Source organism: Monomorium pharaonis, chromosome 4 (genome assembly GCF_013373865.1).
Source record: "Monomorium pharaonis isolate MP-MQ-018 chromosome 4, ASM1337386v2, whole genome shotgun sequence".
In the NCBI taxonomy this organism is placed as follows: Eukaryota; Metazoa; Arthropoda; class Insecta; order Hymenoptera; family Formicidae; genus Monomorium; species Monomorium pharaonis.
Genome location: NC_050470.1, coordinates 12,092,556 through 12,112,707, shown reverse-complemented (window position 1 = coordinate 12,112,707; position 20,152 = coordinate 12,092,556). Strand labels below are relative to the sequence as shown.

The 20,152-nt window shown below is 28.3% G+C and overlaps 1 protein-coding gene across 6 annotated transcripts in view; it reads left to right on the top strand.

Annotated features, from left to right (window-relative positions):
- The first annotated feature begins 13,816 nt into the window (after positions 1-13,816).
- The window catches only part of LOC105831938 (filamin-A), a 132,127-nt gene continuing 125,791 nt past the window's right edge, over positions 13,817-20,152 (top strand). For 4 of the 6 annotated variants that reach the window (XM_036285602.1, XM_036285600.1, XM_036285601.1 and 1 more), the window contains exons 1-2: positions 13,817-13,953; positions 15,122-15,533. In XM_036285602.1, the coding sequence (XP_036141495.1) occupies positions 15,191-15,533 (343 nt within the window). In that variant the 5' untranslated portion in view covers positions 13,817-13,953; positions 15,122-15,190. Of the gene's footprint in view, positions 13,954-15,054; positions 15,534-20,152 lie in introns of those variants that run through there. The other 2 variants (XM_012672436.3, XM_012672433.3) reach the window with 2 other exon arrangements.

Here is a 20,152-nt window from a genome sequence, read left to right as displayed (position 1 = left end):
GCTCAAAGACGATCCGCGGAAAAGAGAAAGGATGCAAATAAAGTAAGCGAAGGATTATACACTTTTGAATTGAATACTACTGAGCTACACACACGTGGCGCTTCGTGTGCACTCACACATAACACACAATCTCACGACAAAATCAACGAGGAACTGGCAACGTTGCATTGTACAAGAGTAGCGAGAGAAATGAAGTAAAAGTAAAACGTAAAAATTCTCACACATCGACTTGGAGCAGTTGGAGCATGCGTTTATGTCGATACTCACACGCAAATACTCGCTTCATCTCCCCCCTCCCTCTTCCTCTCTCCCCTTTCCTTCTCTCTCCCCCTCTCCCTCCCTCTTCCATCTCACCTTCTCTCTCTCTCTCTCTCTTCCACACACACACACACACACACTCGTTTATGCGGCGCAACGTTGCCGCTATACTGTGTGTGTGTCGTTCACTAATCTTGTAGTGGAAATCAAAATAATAAACTTTCGATTAGATTTACGTAGAAACGACACGGGCAATCATCGTAAACTTTGTTTTAATTTAATATAAATAATATGTTTTAATAAATGTTGGTTTTTTAAGAAAACCGATTGTTAGGATTTTTGTCTATAAGCCATAACGTTCAATTTTTTAACGTTCGACCTAGCCTCTCTATGTTAAAGACTCAACTTTGAAGCTTCATAGCTCAAATTCGGTACGATAAATTGTTTTAAAATTTCAACCAGTTATGCGAAACAGCTTGATATACCTTTGAACAATTTTTTTCTAAATTTATTGAAAATCGGCACATAATACCTTAAGAAAAAACCTCATTTGTATATCTTTTATTATGTTTTTCTTAAAGTGCAAAATATGTCTTCAACATATAAATTTTGTTAAAGTATGTTTTTCGCAGTTTTGTTACATATTTTAATTGTATTAATGTTTCTCTACATTTAATTATTTGTAATATTTACATTTGATAATTTGTAAGATTATTTGGAGTGGAAATGATATAGTTGAATTTATCGAAATGTCACTGCTTTTTCGCGACGCTGATGCATGTTAATTCGTTCTCTTGCTGCGCACTTCGTGAGAGATCGTCATAGCGGAGTTAGTAAATAATAATTTGTATAGTATAATTTGTATATAATAATTATCTACATAATTATCATTGCAATTTATTTTTAAAAGGTTAAAAATAACAAACCAAATAGCGCGCACGAAGCGCGTCTGTGGATGACAATCAAAACCTATAAATAAGGCTTTAACGTTTTTAATTATCCGTATATAACTGCCGTTATGAGGAAGTGTCTGGTTAATTACATCTTTGAATTCTAGCAAAGCAAATTAATCTTTATTTCAAACGTATCAAAGAATCCTGTATTCAAGGCTTGCCAATTTCACGTGGTATCGCAAAAGAAAGGGTAAGTGCCGTGCAATCGACTTTTCGTCCATGTATGGTTGCGTCTTTATAAGTAGAAACTCTTTTAATGGAAACAGAAGCGATAACTCTTTAAATGTGCGGCGTTCGCCTGAAAGAGCAGTCTATATATGGGCACTGATTTTAGCATAAGGTTCCGACGCGATCGTAAGAGCGACTTTTTTCTACCTTTCGGATGGTCGTGTTAGTGGGTCGCACTTTTAGTAAGGCGTGCGGATTAATTGTAATGTAAGACGTAAAAATATTCGGCAGAGGGTAGAGAGAGAAAAACGTTTAAATTTAAAAATAATTTAAATTAATTGTTTTGCCTCTTTTCGCTCTTTAAACATTTCGGTAACTTAAAAATATTATAAATATTCTTCGATATAATATCAGTATTTATTTCAAATACAACGCAATTAATTTATTCAATAAATATTTAAATCTCCAATCGTTCTTTTTATCATACGTTTTTTAAGCAGAGATGAGTAAAGTATTACTATCTCTGATTAAGTCTCTCATCTCTTTATATTAATAGAATATATTTAGAAAAAAATTAAATTACATTTTGCTTTTCAAAATCTTTTTCTCTTTTCTTTTCTCTTTTTTTATCCCTCCTTTCTTTCTCTGTCTCAAATTATTTTATTTGTGCATTCAGTAACGTACGTACTTATATATTAATATTGTAATTGAAGAATTTTCTAAATAAATTAAATAAGTCTATTCTTAAAAATCAAAAGTATGACACAAAATTATTCTCAGTAGTATTACATCATAAACAATTTTGTTTTAGCAAGTATCAAACAAAAAAGGAAGATATAAATGTATAAATGTAAAGTTATAAGTAGTAAATATAAGGTTTTTTACAAGAGCCAAACAAGATTATACACATATTTTTTAATAATAGATTTCAAAGTTCTGAATCCTAAATCTTTGTTTATATATTTTTAATAATATTGGACTGATCAGTCCAATATTTCATTTTTGTCGATCTTAATTTCGATAAAATTTGCCCTGTTGCCACAAATTTTCTATCATATTGTGTATAGCAAGGTTTGCCTTGTTCTTGCCACAAATTTGCTAACATATTGTGTACAGCAAGGTTTGCCTTGTTCTTGTCTTGTTCTACAAATTTGCTGTTATGCTTTACTAATAAGTTTTACCCTGTTATTTGCATAAAATATACATCATACTATTTACAACAAGCTTTGTCGCAATTTTGTTGTAAAGGTTTACTCAAGTTTGCTGCAAAGTTTGCGTCATTTTGCTAGCTAGGTATATTATTAAAATATGTCTAGAAAAAATTTACCGCATTTATTTAAAGAAAAATAAGAAAAAAAAGTTTTTTTTTTTTTTTTTTTTTTTTTTTTTTTTTTTTTAAGTTTTCGCGGCCATTAACGTTCCGAGAGCACAGTTTAGTCTAAAAAGTTTCATAAAGTTTTCTTCCTTTTTGAACTGTAATTCTTTAAAAATTCGTAGAAAAATGGTTCAAGATCGAGTGACGTAAGAAGTTACATGCACCATGATTGGAATTCCTCAGAAATTCTCAAAGTATTCATACAGAATTATTTGTTGAAATTCCTCAGAACTTTTTATAGTACATGAGGTTGTAATATAAGATTAAATATGTCAAGAATATTTTTTGTCTTGGTATCAGAAATCCTTTCTGAAAGGGTATGCTTTATGAATGCAATAAGTAAAGCTTTGGTGAACAGAAAGAAGATTAATAAGAATTATTTTTTAAATAAAAAATTGAAGTTGACAGTATCCCAGTGAATATATCATTTGATATTTGTATCAAAATTAATATTGATATTAAAAATATTAATTTGATATCTATTATTAATTTTGATATCAAATTGATGTTTTTGATCAAAAATTATCCAAACATTAGTAATTCCTGACGAATACTCAAAATGTTCTAAAAAATAAATCGCGAGGTATCCATTACAATTAACTTTTAAGGAATATTTTAAGATGATTAATAGTGTATATTCCTCAAGAATTATTCATTTTTCTATTTCTACAAATATTTTTTTTAATGACTTTTCTATGAATTTCTGTTATCTGGGATTGCTTCCAATAAAAAGGGCTTCCGAATATATGCCGCATCCTAGTAAAGGATGTTTTTGTTAAAAGCAACTTTTATAATTTTATTTAAAAAAAATGAAAAGTTATTATGTTTTAAATAATATATTTTGTTTTTTACATTATCATTATAATATTTTAAAAGAAGTCAAATATTATATAAATAGATAAATATAAAATTTTTACAAGAATTAAATTCAGATGTTTTTCTTTTACATGGATCCTCAAAATATTAATTAAATACAATTTTGTTCTTACATTTATATTTTGTTTAGAGAAAATTATTATATTTATACAATAAACGAGTATATTAATTATAAGATTTTATTAGAATTAAAAAATGAAAAGTTTCTTAATTGTTTCTTGAAAATTTAATTTTTTGGACTTGTTTGGTTTTTGTAGAAAATTTTTCAACTTTATTAATAAACATTTTACATTAATTAAATTATTTTCTTAGATTAATTTAAATAATAGAAAATTAATTTAAATAATAGCTTAATGCAATATTTTTTTTTAAATTAGCTTTTAATTCATTTTATTAATTGTGATAAATAATACTATTAAAATAGTAATAAGTGTGATTAACAAATCACGAACAAAATGTGACTATACAAGTAACAAATAAAATTGTTATTGTGTGTATGTTTTGTGCGTGTGTGTAATTTTCAAATAATGCCTATCTTTGCTTTCGAGATATATGTATATCAATTTAATTGGGATGTAACGGCGGAAGTTATTGATTGACTAACAAGGAAACCTCGCGAACCCGAAAATTCCGATTTTAATGAAACTTGGCATAAATGTAGAGGGGGTAAATACATAAATTTAGAAATTTTTTGTTGGTGCTCGGAAACGGTTTAAAAAATTGAAACCACTTTTCAAAGGTAAAGACATTTTTGCTTTTTCTCGATATATATCTCGTAACCCAGATAGCACATTGACGTTCTTAGGATAGACTTCGTGGATATTCTGAGGACGTCTTGATTTTATTCCGGGACGTCCTCAGGACATCCTTAGGAATAGCAAACGAGCGCCACTTTTTAGTCCACTGGACGTCCTGAGGATACCATAGAATTTCCTCAGGACATCCTCAGGAATAGCAAACAATGACCATTTTTTTGTCAGATTTTTAAGATTTTTTTAAGGATTTTTGATAAATGTATCGATTTTTTATAAGAATTGAAACGTTTCTCAAGAAAATTTAAAAAATAAAAAACTCTGATTAATTTAGAAAATTTTTAAATATTTCTAAGTGTTTTTAACAGTTTTTGAGAATTGAAAAAAAACTTTAACAAAAAATTAAAAGTTCAAATTATTTCTACGATAATTTTGTAAGAGGAAGAAGACTATACATGTTTCAGCAACAGTTGTACCTGTTAAAGCATGTTTAATTTCTGTACCCGAGAAAACGGTCATCCATCCAAGTATCAACCATCGCCGACGCTGCTTGACTTTGAAGACCATACGCGTCCTAACGCTTCGTGATGATCCAAGAGTACTTCTTGTTTATGCATACATATTTGTTATAGATCATTACAATAGATGTTCTCAGAAGGATGAAACATATATAGTTAACTTATATTTTTATAAATAAATATAAAGTTTTACAGTTTTTTAAAATCATTTTTACATATGCGCGCGAAATAACATGTAGAATAACTTATTAAAAAAACTGTTTTTGCGCCGTTCGTATAAAATAAAATAAAAAAATTATTTAATTTCATCTTTTATAATTTTTTAGTATTGTTAATATGTTATATTGTTTCAATAAGTATAGACATTCAATCTGACTTTGAAGTCAACATTTTTACACATTTAATTTTGCAATACATTTTAGAAATACGTACAATATTCAAAAATTTCTCACTTGCTATATTAATTTACCTGTCTTTTTCAAAAATTATATACGTTCAGGATGTCCTGAGGACTTTCAGGATATCATATTCTTAGAACATTCTATGCTATCTAAAATGTCTCGTATTTATACAGTCATTATATTTAAGTTTATCTTCAGATATTTTGTAGCTAATGAAACTCTTTATACAATATTTTAAGAATAATGTTTTCAGCTAGAATACATATATCCTCAGGACATCCCAAGGATGTCCTCAAAACATGAGTAAAATTTTAATTTATATTAACACTATTACAGAATCTAACATTCTAAACTTACTTTAGAAGTCAAATTTATACATAAAATATTTATATAAAATATTTACAATAATACAACTATTATATCCTGATAAGATCCCAGGATATCCCGGAACATATTCAGGATGATCCTGAGGACGTCCTGTGCTATCTGGGAAACTAAACAAAACATTAAAAAATGTTTTATACAAAAGTTTTACATAAATACTTCTATTTAATTATGCTGTTTATTTAAAAAAAAATTTTTTTTTCAAAAATTTACCCTTTATATCTTCCCTATATTGAATATTTATTGCATCAAAATTTCAATTTCAGTGAAATTCGGCACAAATGTAGAGGGGAACAATACACAAATTTAGAAAATTTTAGTTAGTACTCAAAAACGGTTTAAAAGGTTAAAATCACCTACAAAGGTTAAGACATTTTTGCTTTTTTTTGACATATCTCGTAAACATAACGAAACATCAAAAAATGTTTTATACAAAAGTTGTACAGTATAATACCTCCATTTAATTACGCTATTTATTAAAAACAAATTTTTTTAATAAAAACAATTTTTCTAATTAAAAAAAATTTTCAATAAAATTGACTTTTATGTATCTAGTATTTATGAAGTAATTATACTATCTTATACTACGTGTCGGCCTTTTTTCCCACTTTTCCAATATTTCACGGTTTTTCTTTTCTTATAGTTACTATTTAAAATTTCGTTTTCTGGTTCACAATTATTCTCATTATCAGGTTCATAATTATTATTATCATTTTCTAGAAATTCTTCTTTATCTGTTACACAAATTCTATGTCACTTAAATTCATTTCCCAATAATTTTGAAATTCCAAAGCAGTATTGGTTTATATAACAAATGCTACATTATTTGTTATAATATCCTGTATCACTTCATATTGTATTTCTTTCTTATTTATAGACGTTGGGGAAATATGTGTAATTTGAAATAAAACAATTAACATATTAAGAACATTTGCAACATTTATGTGTAACATTATGCTTTGTTTAATTACAAATTTAAACAATTTAACAGAATAATCAAATACACGTTAAACGTCACTTGATACTGATGTGAAAATGACGCGTAACATTATTATAATAAAGATGCAAAACTTTAATATTAACAAAACAAAATATTAATAGGTGATTTCTACTTCCTATATGATGCATACCGTGACATAACGAATATAAAACATGAATGTGAAATATGTGACAAAGACAGAATGAATACTGTGTGAAATCAACATGACTATTCTAATATTGCGCAACTGTCACATAAAAAGTAATACATACAGGAATGCAGTTAATATAACCTTTGAAGGGTGATTTTAACCCTTTAAACCGTTTTTGAGCACCAATTAAAATTTTTTTAATTTGTGTATTGCCTCCCTCTACATTTGTGCGGAATTTCACTAAAATTGAAATTTTAATGCAGTAAATATTCAACATAGAGAAGGTATAAAGAATAAATTTTTTGAAAAAAGAAAATTTTTTAAATAAACAGCATCATTAAATAAAAGTATTTATGCTGTAAAACTTTTGTATAAAACATTTTTTGATATTTTGTTTTGTTTACGAGATATATCGAGAAAAGGCAAAAACTCTCAATTTTTGAAGGGTGATTTCAACCCTTTAAACGGTTTATAAGCACCAACTAAAAATTTCTAAATTCATGTAATTACCCCCTCTACATTTATGCCAAGTTTCATTAAAATCAGAATTTTCGGGTTCGCGAGGTTCCTTTGTAAGTTAAGTAATTGACTAAAAAAAAAATAAATAAATAATTCGTTGTTCATGTTTAGATAGTTTAGTTCTCGTGTTGAAGCATCGCTCTGGAAAAGAACTCTAAGACGATCGCTACAACCACTACCGCATTATAGAGGGAGGATGATAAAACTTGTAATAATATTGCGCATATGCGACGGGTAACATCCCATATAGCACCGAAAGATTACAAAAACATTGCAGAAATCTTACATTGATGAAATATTGTAATATTGCATGGACGTTGCGAATTCTGCAGTGTTACTGCAAGCTTGCGGCAACGCTGAAATGTCCGCCCTGAGAAATATTACAATGTAAGACTACTGCAATGTTACGGTGCAATGTATTTGATACATTAAAACGCGTTGCTATAAATATGCATGATGCTTCAAATTTAGTAGATAAACTTTGAGAATATATAAAGACAAGAGAGATGAAAAGAAAATCGTTGCAATTTGTGTAACTTTATAATCTTTTTGCATCCAAAATTTGGATAAAAAATTGTAAATTTATGCAATTGCAATGAATTTCTTTCTTATTTCTCTTGAATATTTTTATATAGTCTCAAAGTTTACTTATTAAAATCTAAAACATATTAGAAGCATATTAGAAAATTAGAAAATTATTATTACATTTTATATATAATAGGAATAAAAACTTACACAATATTCTATTATCTCAGTAGCATTATTTTTATTATGTAATATTATTTTAGTTATTGTCAAAAGCAATAATATTAATGAATACATATATATGAATTTCTTAGCATTAATATTTATAGTCGATTAATTGCATTTTTCGAGATTTATAATAGAATAGTAAATTAAACAATTTTTCAAATATATATGATAATTTTATTTTTTTATTTAATAAATTGTTTAATTTACTGTTCTATTATAATAAATCTCAAAAAGATTATAATCTTTGGTATAAATATTGCACACAAATCCAAATATTTAAATCTCACAAAGCTATTTAAAAATGTCACAAATGTCTTTTTACACGAAGTTGCACGTATATTGGAACACTTGATGCATATTTTTTAATATTATATTTTCGGAATTTTATAATATTTCTGCAACATTACTGGAACATTTTGGCGTAATATTGATATTGCATGTTTCTAAAACGTCTCTGCAATATTACATTGCAACTCGTAATATTGTAACGTTGCAGCAATGTTGCTGAAAGTTTTTGTGCTGTATGGGATATGATGGTCTAGTTTTCTCTTCAGTGTCAAACCAGTCAACGGGTGACAGATTCGTTTCATTTTATTTTCTTCGCATAGGAATTTAAACTCGATTCTTTCCCGCACGCGTCTACGTTTCTCAAGAACGAGAGTGGGCGGTAGCGATGGCGGGTCTAGGAGAAACCCCTGATATACAGGGTGAGGAAAAATTATGGAACCGATAAAAATAACTCTAGTCCAACGCATTTGAAAAAAGATGTTTTATACAAAAACATCGTCTTATAGAGAACGAAAAAATTTCAACAAATGCATCAAAAGGCGATTATTCACTTTCATTTTGAACATAAGTATCGAGAAGTTTTTAATATTTACGCTCAATGTGTGTGTGTGTGTGTGTGTGTGTGTGTGTGTGTGTGTGTGTGTGTGGGCGCGCGCACGCGCTACAAGCACCTATAAGATTCTCCCATCATGAAATACTGTAAAAAATTTGTTATGAAAATATGATTTCGACCAGAATATTTTTTATAACAATTTTTAATATTTTAATATTTTTTACAACAAATTTTTTATTGTATTTCGGGATAAGAGAATTTTATAGATGGTAGAGAACCAATCAGTATCGCGGAGAAGCGGCAACAATATGGCGCGATCAAACGCGCATTTCTCGCTTCTACACGGCCTTTTTTATTATGGATTATATACATCGTAGTCTTACCCTACTTATTGTTCTTTTAAAACTTGTTTTCAGATATTTTTACTGATTCCATACTTTTTCCTCACCCTGTATACGCGTGTGCATATATATATATATATATATATATATATATATATATATATATATATATATATATATGTTGTGTGTGTGTGTGTGTGTGTGTGTGTGTGTGTGTGTGTGTGTGTGTGTGTGTGTGTGTGTGTGTGTGTGTGTGTGTGTGTGTGTGTGTGTGTGTGTGTGTGTGTGTGCGTGCGCCACGAGCGCGCGCGCGCGTGTGTATATATATAAAGACCAACTCTTCCTCTCGACCAAAGGACCGATGAGGGAGCACGTACTATTCTCGGACAACTTTACAGATCCGAGTAACTTCTTTCGACGTGTTCGACTCCCGGTTCGTGGATGGCGTAAACGTCAGTAATCGTTTGCGAATCGCGTCGTGCTGATCGAGAGCGTCGATCCGATTCGAAAAGATCTGTGTAGTGCATGTAAGATCTATATTAGTATTTGATTTCGATTATTGTCTAATTACTCTAATTGATTACTATTTATAAGAAAAAATTTATATACATATATTTCACATTTACTGTTTTAGGCAAAAAAAATTTTGTTGCATTGTATTAATTATTAAATGCCATATTAATATATTAATTTGCTCAAAATTTCAGCAAGTATTTAAAAAATTATTTATCGTGGATTTTAATTTTCCGATATTAAATGAAGTGATAATTATAAAACTGGGTAAATCTCTTGTTAAAATAAAATGCAAAATTTTTGCTATAGAAAACAATTTTATTATTTTTACTCTTTTAAAATCTAATTCGTGAGATATATCTTATCGATATATCATAAATATCGATGAATGAAAACGTATAAATTTTTTAATAGAAAGAATTTAATTCTAAATTTGCCATTACGATTCATATTTTATGACTATGTGATGTTATCACATGATAGTATTACAATCTGAAAAGAGAAGTAAGCAATCACATAAATTAATTTATTAAGTTTATCGGAGTAATTTGCCTTTATTATTGATAATATCTTGCTGAATTCCTGGTGTGTGTTTAAAGTTTTTTTTCAAGACTAGTTAAACATTTGACTTAAATTAAGTACAGTGCACGTACATCGCATATACTTTAATACCACAAATTATTGGGGCCATATAATTTGCAAATTGCTTTCCAATATTAGTTTGCATTGATAAAATAAATTGTATTTTGTAGTCAATATCTAATTCAATATTACGTCATACATATTCTTTTAATATTTTTTTAATATTCTTTTAAAATTATTAATATTAAAAAAAATTTATTTTTAAATATTTATCAATATTTCTATGATAAAAAATAATATTAGACTAATTGTTATTAATTTCTGAAGAACTAAATATATAAAGTTTGTATAAAAATAAATATATAATTATATTAGAACTTAAATCTAAAGACATATCCAAATTTAAGAGAGAGACAGAAATATTTATAAAATAATTTTTAAAAGAGAGAGTTTTAAGAGAGAATGTGTGTACTTTAATATACATACACATTATTATTATATATATTATGAATATTATTATTATATATATTATAAATATCCGTATATAAGAGATAGAGAAGTCGTATTTATTTTATTGTAAAGACACTTTTTTATACTTGTTATTTAAATTTTGTAAAAATTAAATTTTATTTAAAAATACCATTGATATTCAAAATTTTCTAAATCATGTTTTTTAAAAATAGTGTTTATGATTACTGCTGTTTTCACAGGACTTATGAGGAAGCAAAATGACACACATTTATACAGTTGAAACACAGCTCGATGTAGACGTTTTCAAAATATAGCGTTTGAACAAAATGGCAGCTATAGTTAAAATTAATACTTAGTATTAGCTTTTTATTATAAATTTTGGCTTGCTTTTTGACTGCGGTAAAAATTAAGCACTATAAAAATCCTAAAATGTTCAAACAATTGTTTTTAATATTGTCTATAAAAAGTATATAAAATTGTAAATTAATTGTAAGTCGAGTCTCAAAATAATAATCACGCGTTCTTGATAATGTAATTCGAATAGTGACGTTTTATATTACTTTTTAATAAAATTCATATGTCATCAAGAGAAAAGTATAATCGGAATATTTGCCTTTTTTCTGCTAATATATTACACTTTTAAAGAGAATTTTAAACAAAATGAAGAAGATGCCGTAATTTCTCGTTGACAGTTTTTTACAGACCGCTGATAGAAAGTTTATCGTATGAAATAAAGAGTTTGTCCGACAGAACGAACGAGTTTGTGTGTAATAATTTTCTGATTATTTTGGAATATCGAGAATTCATTGAAAAAACAGTGTCTTTATTCTAAAATTTATATTTTTTTCATAAGTGTATATATGTTTATTCAAATAATTCGTTGATTGTATAAAGTAAATTTATAAAGTAAATTTTTGAAAAATTTGTAAATATAATAAAAGAAACGGAATTTACATAAATAACATTTTGATGTAACAATTAATTTAATTATTATTAAAATAATATTTCTAATTTATATGCAACATATTTACATACACACACACACACACACACACACACACACACATATATATATATATATATATATATATAATTAGTAAATCAATAAATGGGTTGATAATGTACATAATACAGATTAATCCATTTTATTAGCAAAATATATGTGAAATTTATAAAGATTTTTTATTTATTTGCATATTATTTTTATAATTTGATTGACAAAAAGGTGAATTTTAATGTCGAGGAGTACATGTTAAAATCTCTAAATTCGATGACAGCTTGATTGAAGTGATATCTTAAATCTCCTTCTTGACTTTAAGTGCCACGATAAAAACAATCGTATTTTAACATTATTTCGTCATCTTGTAAAAACTTTCACTAATAATAGATAACAATGTACAATATATTACATACATATCGTGGATTTTATTGACAATGTGACACTATCTTATTTATGTTACGCAGATAATATTTTAATTATAAGAAATTGCGAAGTATCAGATAATTATATAAAAACACGATTATTATGTTCAAAAAAATAGTGCAGAAGATCAAGCCTTCTCAGACTGAGATATTAAATTGTGAAATATATTTTATGTTTTATATACACAATTTATTATTATGTTATGCGCAAATGTATTTTGATACAATGTAAATTAAGCCGCCTCTCTGTAAAAAGATAACTTTGATTATGTTATCTATTCAATGTTTGCAAACAACAATGTTCACGCTTATGAAGTTCATCTTTCGAATGTAATATCAGACCTTGGAAAAAAGTCACGTATAGGTATGTACGCGCGTACCAAAAATAACTTGGCATCTCGCCGTGCACTAGGATTCGTAATTTAACGTGCGTCCGATTAATTTTCTATCATGCGTGAAAAATTCAATAGCTCGCTTGTTAGACATGGTAATATAACATTACATCGAATTTATTTTATAAATAATAAATAATAAATTGAGATACTTTCTCTTGTCTTCTCTTATTGAAATCTAAATATGAATGCTTTTTATTAAGAAAAATATATTTAAATAAACTAATGTGTATGTAGCGTGTATGAACAGAAAAGTTTATTTTTCAAATTATTTCTTTGGAATGTCACATTATAATTAGGTATTTTATTTATGGAGAAGCTAAACATGTAAAACATGTTAAGATATTGGACAGTTAAACACGTGCGCGAATCTTTACAAACGAAATTAATCGATTCCATGCACTTTCGTAAACTGGATTCAATCATGTAAAAAAAAAAACAAAAATTGAAATTTTTGTTAATGCAAAGCAATATATCGATTTTTTACCATGTAAACTTATATCTCTCTGTTAAAATCTTTTATTTTTGAAATATTTAAATTTTCTTCAGGTTGGCAATAATTATAAGTCTTTTGATAAATTATGATTTTCAATTACAAGTTTTCATTACTACTATAAGGAGCACAATTTATTCTTACGATTGCTGCTCTAACATTTTGTGAAATCGTGGTACTGTGTCCGGAGAGGGATAGAAAACCATTGGGTTAAAGAAGAAGAAGAAGTTCGTTATAAATTACTGCTTTCAAAATCATAGTAGTCATAAAAATTTAATAAAGTTTTATCAAAATTATAGTTAAAATTTTTTGAAGGCTATGTTAATCTAAGACTATTATGATTTTGAAAGGAAATTTTAAGAGAGAAAAAAATTCTTTCTATGTATAGAATATAGAGAAATTAATTATTAATTGTATGATCTTATAGAAATATACGATAAAAATCTTATAAAAGTATAAAATACGAGGCGTCTTATTCGTGTCCGAACGATTTGATTGCCGATAATGTTTTAACTACGATATTTCGCGTTGCAGGTGAATTATTATTGCGAATTAGGACAGGCGACTATCCTGAAAAGGTACTTCAAGGATACGAGACACCGCTATCAAGGAAAGTCTTCTTTCGATCGATGTATCCTGCTGAGTGATCCGAAGCGAGTTGAGAAACGCAAACTCAACGACTCATCAGCAGATCGTGAAAACGGAGTCGCTCCAGCTGATATCGTGTCAGCATCCTACATACACGTGCGCATGCACGCACCCATACTAAAGAAGGTGCGTTCGATTCGTCGGCACACGTACGTACGTGCAGGTAGGTACACCGACGTTCAGCCTCTTCTTCTACGGCTGCGCAAGTATGCGTGCTCGTATTAGCGATAGACACAACCTAACTAAATATTCCTGAAATATTCATAAACTTTTCAAATTAACATTCTAAAAATGTTTCTGTAATATTTATAATAAAATATTTATAAAATGTAAATGCAATAAATGTTAGTAAAAATTTTTTTATTTTAAAAAAATATTTTAATGTATATAGAATAATCGTTACATGTTCGGAGAGTATTTTATATATTCGAAAAAATTAATTCTCCCAGGAATATCAAAGTAGTCTTTGAATTAATTTTTAAACAAAATTGTATTGTCAAAACACATTTATTTACTTTCTTTTTGGAGCCCTTAATTTTAAGGACTTAACTTCTAAAATTAATTGCTAGATTGCTATTGAAACATTTTACAGCAACATTATTATGCTTGAGATACCTACACAATTATTTCGAAGGTTCAACAAAAAATTATGATAATTATTCAGTTTAGGAAACAACGCGCCAATAACGTTGATATGTTCGAATTGTGTTTGAGCAATTATTTACCTAAGACAAATTAAAAATTGCACTTTTGCACCTCAGTTAAACTTTTTATGTGCTAATTAATTATACGTTTATAAAATTATTTTTACTATTTAGAAAGTGACTAATTAAATTAGTATTATTGTTGTTATTAACTAAATTATTATTATTTAAAAAGTGATTAAAACTATGGTTTTTGTGATGTATAAAGTTAATAATGTTATAACTGTTAGAAATGCTTCTATTGTATTTACATTTACATAAATCACTCTATCTATTATCTTTAACAAATTTCATCATTTATTTTAATTTAAAAAAAATAACGACATTGTTTTCAAATTAATTTAATTAAGTAATAGTTTGATGAAATTTTTCATTCGTTTTTCGCGAAATCCAAATAATTCAAAGATCTAAATTAAAATTGCACGTGGATTTGAAGGCCAATTGATATATCAACAAATAAGTCAATTCTAGGTTAATACACAACAACAGGCGTTCATACTATTGACAAAGCTCTCTTTCAAATTTCAAACCAACAGTTTGTGCCCATCACTACTTCTCGAGTCGCAAACACACAGCCACATCCTCGTCACCAACAACACTCGCAACTACCAATACTGTGATCCTTAGGCACCAACACAGGGGCGTGCACCCCACCACCCTCACCCGTAAGAGTGTAGCAGTGGACCAGCCGATAAAATGAATGAGAATGATAAGTCAGTTAAGTGCGAGAACTCCGCCAAGGAGGAGGAGGACGAGATGTTCGAGCGCGAGCTGGCCGAGGACGCGCAGTGGAAGCGAATTCAACAGAACACTTTCACGAGATGGGCAAACGAACGGCTGAAGGCGGCGAACAAGCACATCGCCGACCTGGAATGCGACCTGTCCGACGGTCTCCGGCTGGTGAGCCTCATCGAAGTGCTCGCGCAGAAGCGACTGCCGAAACACAACCAGCGGCCCACCTTCCGTTCTCAGAAACTGGAGAATGTGTCTGTCGCTCTTAAGTTCTTGGAGGACGAGGGCATCAGGATTGTCAATATCGGTGAGTAATCCCATGTGCATGTTGAATCCCGTGCATGCATCGCAAAATAGATTCGTCCTATCGTCTGTGATGTTAAGAATCCAATTGATTGATCGTAAATAATGCGATAAAATACCGATGCATTAAATTTATTAAAATTAGAAAAAATTAATTTAAGAAATGCCGTTATATGTATACCTTAATAATTATATTCTAAAGAAAGAAAAGTATAATTGATTATGTTGGGGTTGCAAGGCTATAAATAGTTTACCAATGCACTTTGTATTAAAGAGAAGAAAAAGGCGGTAATTTTGAAAACATATAATTACTACGCAACTTGCCATGTTCAAATAAAGTAATTGTTTTATAAAACAATTGTTATCGACGAAAATTTATTTGTTAAGATCGCACTGTATCCAATTTTGATGTCAATTAGAAATTAATTTATAGAAGCGGATGTTTTTATAATACCTATTATGTATTATTTGGATTTATTTAATGAATAATTTTCTGTTATAACTGTTTTACAGATTTTTTAAATACAGATTGTGATCAGGTTATACTTTTAGATTACATTTATACTCTTGTACATATGTATACTTTGATACGTTACACGTGGTAGTTACGATTACCGCGAGTGACGTGAACAGAGACTGCGTACATTCGTTTCGTGGATTCTCCGTAAATTGGATTTATCGATTCATAGATTTTTGCTATAGGAATTTATAGTTTTTTTTTTTTAATTGCAAAGTAATTTTTAGTATTTTTTCTAAGTATTGTAGGAACAGTTATTCAGTGAAAAATTGATTAAATTAATATGTAAAAATATTACTTAGGATAAAATTATGATATAAACATTACGATTTTATTTTGTTTATTTACACATACACGCGCAAACAAGCAATACATTATAGATACATAAACATTATGGAAAGATACTTTCTCAAACGTTTTCAACATAAGGTCGAATATAATTTGTTCGTAAGTATAACTCTTTTAATGAAATGATTTATAAACTGTTCATTTATATTATTATGGATTTTTTAAATAATTGCATCATTCATGCTAATTTATGCATTTATCTCTTTATTTTAATTCAATAATATGTCACACTTTTTTTATTCCACAAAATATTATTTGAATTAATAACTTAGAAATGATGTTAGAAATTATCATAAACTTTGAAAATTACGTAACAAAGAAATGTAAAAGCAAATATAATTATCCTATATTTGTAGAAAATTATAAAATTTAGTATTAGAAAAGTCTATATGTGTAAAAACGCGTTTAAAATTGAAATGTTGATCTTGAAGAAAACAAATTATACGCGGTACATATATATAATCTTTGGAGAAATCTCAAAAAACGCTTCAGTATCTGTAATTATAGTCTCGCCAAATAATTCAAATTTTAACAATTATGCAAGAAATATCAATTTTTAATTATTAAATTTTTACAAATTTTAATTTTTAATTTTTGCAATAAATTTTTATAGTGTTTTAAAATGCTTTTTAACATTAACGTATTATTAAATTGCTTGTCCTAAATTTAATTTATAATGTAATATATTACAGCTTCAATTTAGAAGTATATTTTAAGATCAATGCCCAATTTGTATGAACTGGAAATTATAAAAATTTACAAAAAAATATTATTAGACACCAAGATTTGCCTCAACCGAAAAATGACATTTCTTTGCTTAATTGTATCGTTTACATCACATTTATCGGTTTTAATTTTATTTATTATTTTGACCTTTTAATTATGACGGAATTATTCATTCATTACAAGTTTATTGTCATCATATTATAAATATTGTGTAATTGTATTATAAATACAAAATATTTTAATTTATTGAAGTGAGTTAAATTTAATAGAACTGTTAAACGAAATTTGTAATATCAATTTCAAATATGTGCTTGTTTGCATGATAAAAATGTAGTCGAAAGCGTGAAGAGTGATTAGTTGGCAAAAGTTAAAAACACATGCGTCGTGTCGAATAATTAATGGCGTGTTTCGCTAAGGAGATCAATGTACATCTAACTGATAAGACATGAAAGGAATGTTTCTGATATAGCGGCACGAGTTAAAATTTGATCGACCTTCGATTACAATTATAAAGTTGAGAAATAATTTAACGCAATTACTCTAATTAACTCTTTGATACAGTTGGAAAATTTGTATTAAAATAAACATATATTATTATAAAATATCCCAAAAGTGCACTCAAATTTACTTGTTAAGAAATTTAACACTTGGCATTTATAATGTTGACACGTTTATTCATTAATTTTTAATTTACATTTTAAAACCATATTATTTTCATGTTAGTTGTATATTTATTCATAAATTACGTTATTTTAACAAGAAATATTAAATATTAATTTAACATATTTAAGATATTTAAATTTACATTATGTTAACTTGATACTTGAGTATGTTAAAAATTTATAATAAAAATTTTAACTAAAATCAGTTTTAATACGTAAATGTAAAATGTTTTTTACTATAATGTACAGATAATATATATTAATATAATACATGTAATATAATATTTAAGATTGCTGTTTCAGAAATAAATCAGATTTTTTTTTAATATTATAACATTTTAAAAACAAAAGATTTTGTCTTATAAAAAAATTTTGTAGCAAAACATTTGTCCCCAGATTAGCATTTGGGTATAATAATATGCGGAATATTTTGCATGTTTCTGCCTTCGAATTTGGGATCAATTGTTTTAAAGAAAAAATGCATTGAATAAAATAAGAATGATTGTAGAGTATGGTGAAAGAGTTTTGGATCGATGACGCTCGCCCGGGCTACCCCGGGAAACTAGAGAATAGCGATGAGATAATGCGTTCACGTACTTTTCATGGTTGAACAAACTAACAAACTAATTGATATTATGTCATCGGTTTTATAAATCTCATTTGTCTATTTAAATTGATTAAAAATCTCATTAAAGTAATATAATTTTCAAATTAAACAAATCAATACAGATTAAGATTAGATTTAAGGATGTTTCGGTTTTACAGCACCAATTAAACGTTATCGCAATTAAAAAATTGCAGACTTTTTAAATTTATTTCTTTTTTCCAAATCAACAACAAGAAATTTTAATTATAAATGTTCGAATTTTGACTTTGAAACCGATTCCAAAAAAAAAAACAACAAACAATTTTGTTTAAATTAGCTTATGCAGCGAAAATTATCTTATTTTCTTGCAGTTTTAAATAAATAACTCCTAAATAAGTCAGTGAATTTAAATAAATTTTCGCACAAATATTTGTAAGAGTTTTATTATAAACTGTACGTACAAAAGAGTGGGTTTCAATTGTCTATATTCCTAGTTGCAGCTTCGTTTGCACACAAATTTTGCAAAGGTGCCTGATTACCTACATTTCGATTGCCTACAGCTTAGTTTGCACACACGAAAATAATTGAAGTTTAAAAAATACGATAGCACATATGATATTATTTTGCTTATACACGTTGCACACATGACATTAATATGTTCATACACATTGCATACATGATCATTGACATTATTACGCTCATACACGTTGCACACATGATATTATTTCGCTCATACACATTGCATACATAATATTAATACGTTCCTACACATTGCACACATGACATTATTGCGCACATAGACATTGCACACGTGACATTATTGCGCATATGCACATTGTACGCATGATATTAACACGTTCATGCGCACATGACATTAATACGTTCATACACATTGCACACATGACATTATTGTATAAGCTAAAGAAACAATATTAACACATTGCACACATGATATTAATACGGTCATACACATTGCACACATGATATTATTACGCGCATACACATTGCACACATGATATTATTTTGCTCATAAACATTACACACAGATATTAACACGTTCATACACATTACACACATGACATTAATACGGTCATACACATTACACACATGACATTATTGCGTACATAGACATTGCACACGTGACATTATTGCACACATAAGCTAAAGAAACAATATTAACACATTGCACACATGATATTAATACGTTCATACACATTGCACAGGTGATATTATTACGCGCATACACATTGCACACATGACATTATTGCGCATATGCACATTGCACACATGATGTCATTGCGTTCATATACTCTGAAGGCACGATTCCAATAACTTGGACGCCTTGATTTGACGGTGATTTCTGATAATATTTGTTATGCTAAACAAAAAATTGTATAGATCTTATAGGGCTAACTGCTTTAGTTTTTGAGATATACCATATTAAAAATAAAAATAAAAGTAGATTAAAAAATAAAAAAAAGGTAGGTAGACCTTGCTTTAGATGGAAAGTCGCAAACCCATGTGGAACAGTACGAAGCGTGGACACACACACACACACACACACACACACACACACACACACACACACACACACACACAAGGGGGGGGGGGTACAAGGAAAGCTTCGTCCACCTTTCCGGACCCATCCCGTCGGTATGGGTGCCTTGGAAAGTCGCAAAATGTGGTGCAGTACAAGCGTGGACGTCGTTTCAATCAGATTATTGCTTTAATTAATGTTGGGATAAATTAATAGAATTTGATTGGTGATGTCTGTTTTACACTGT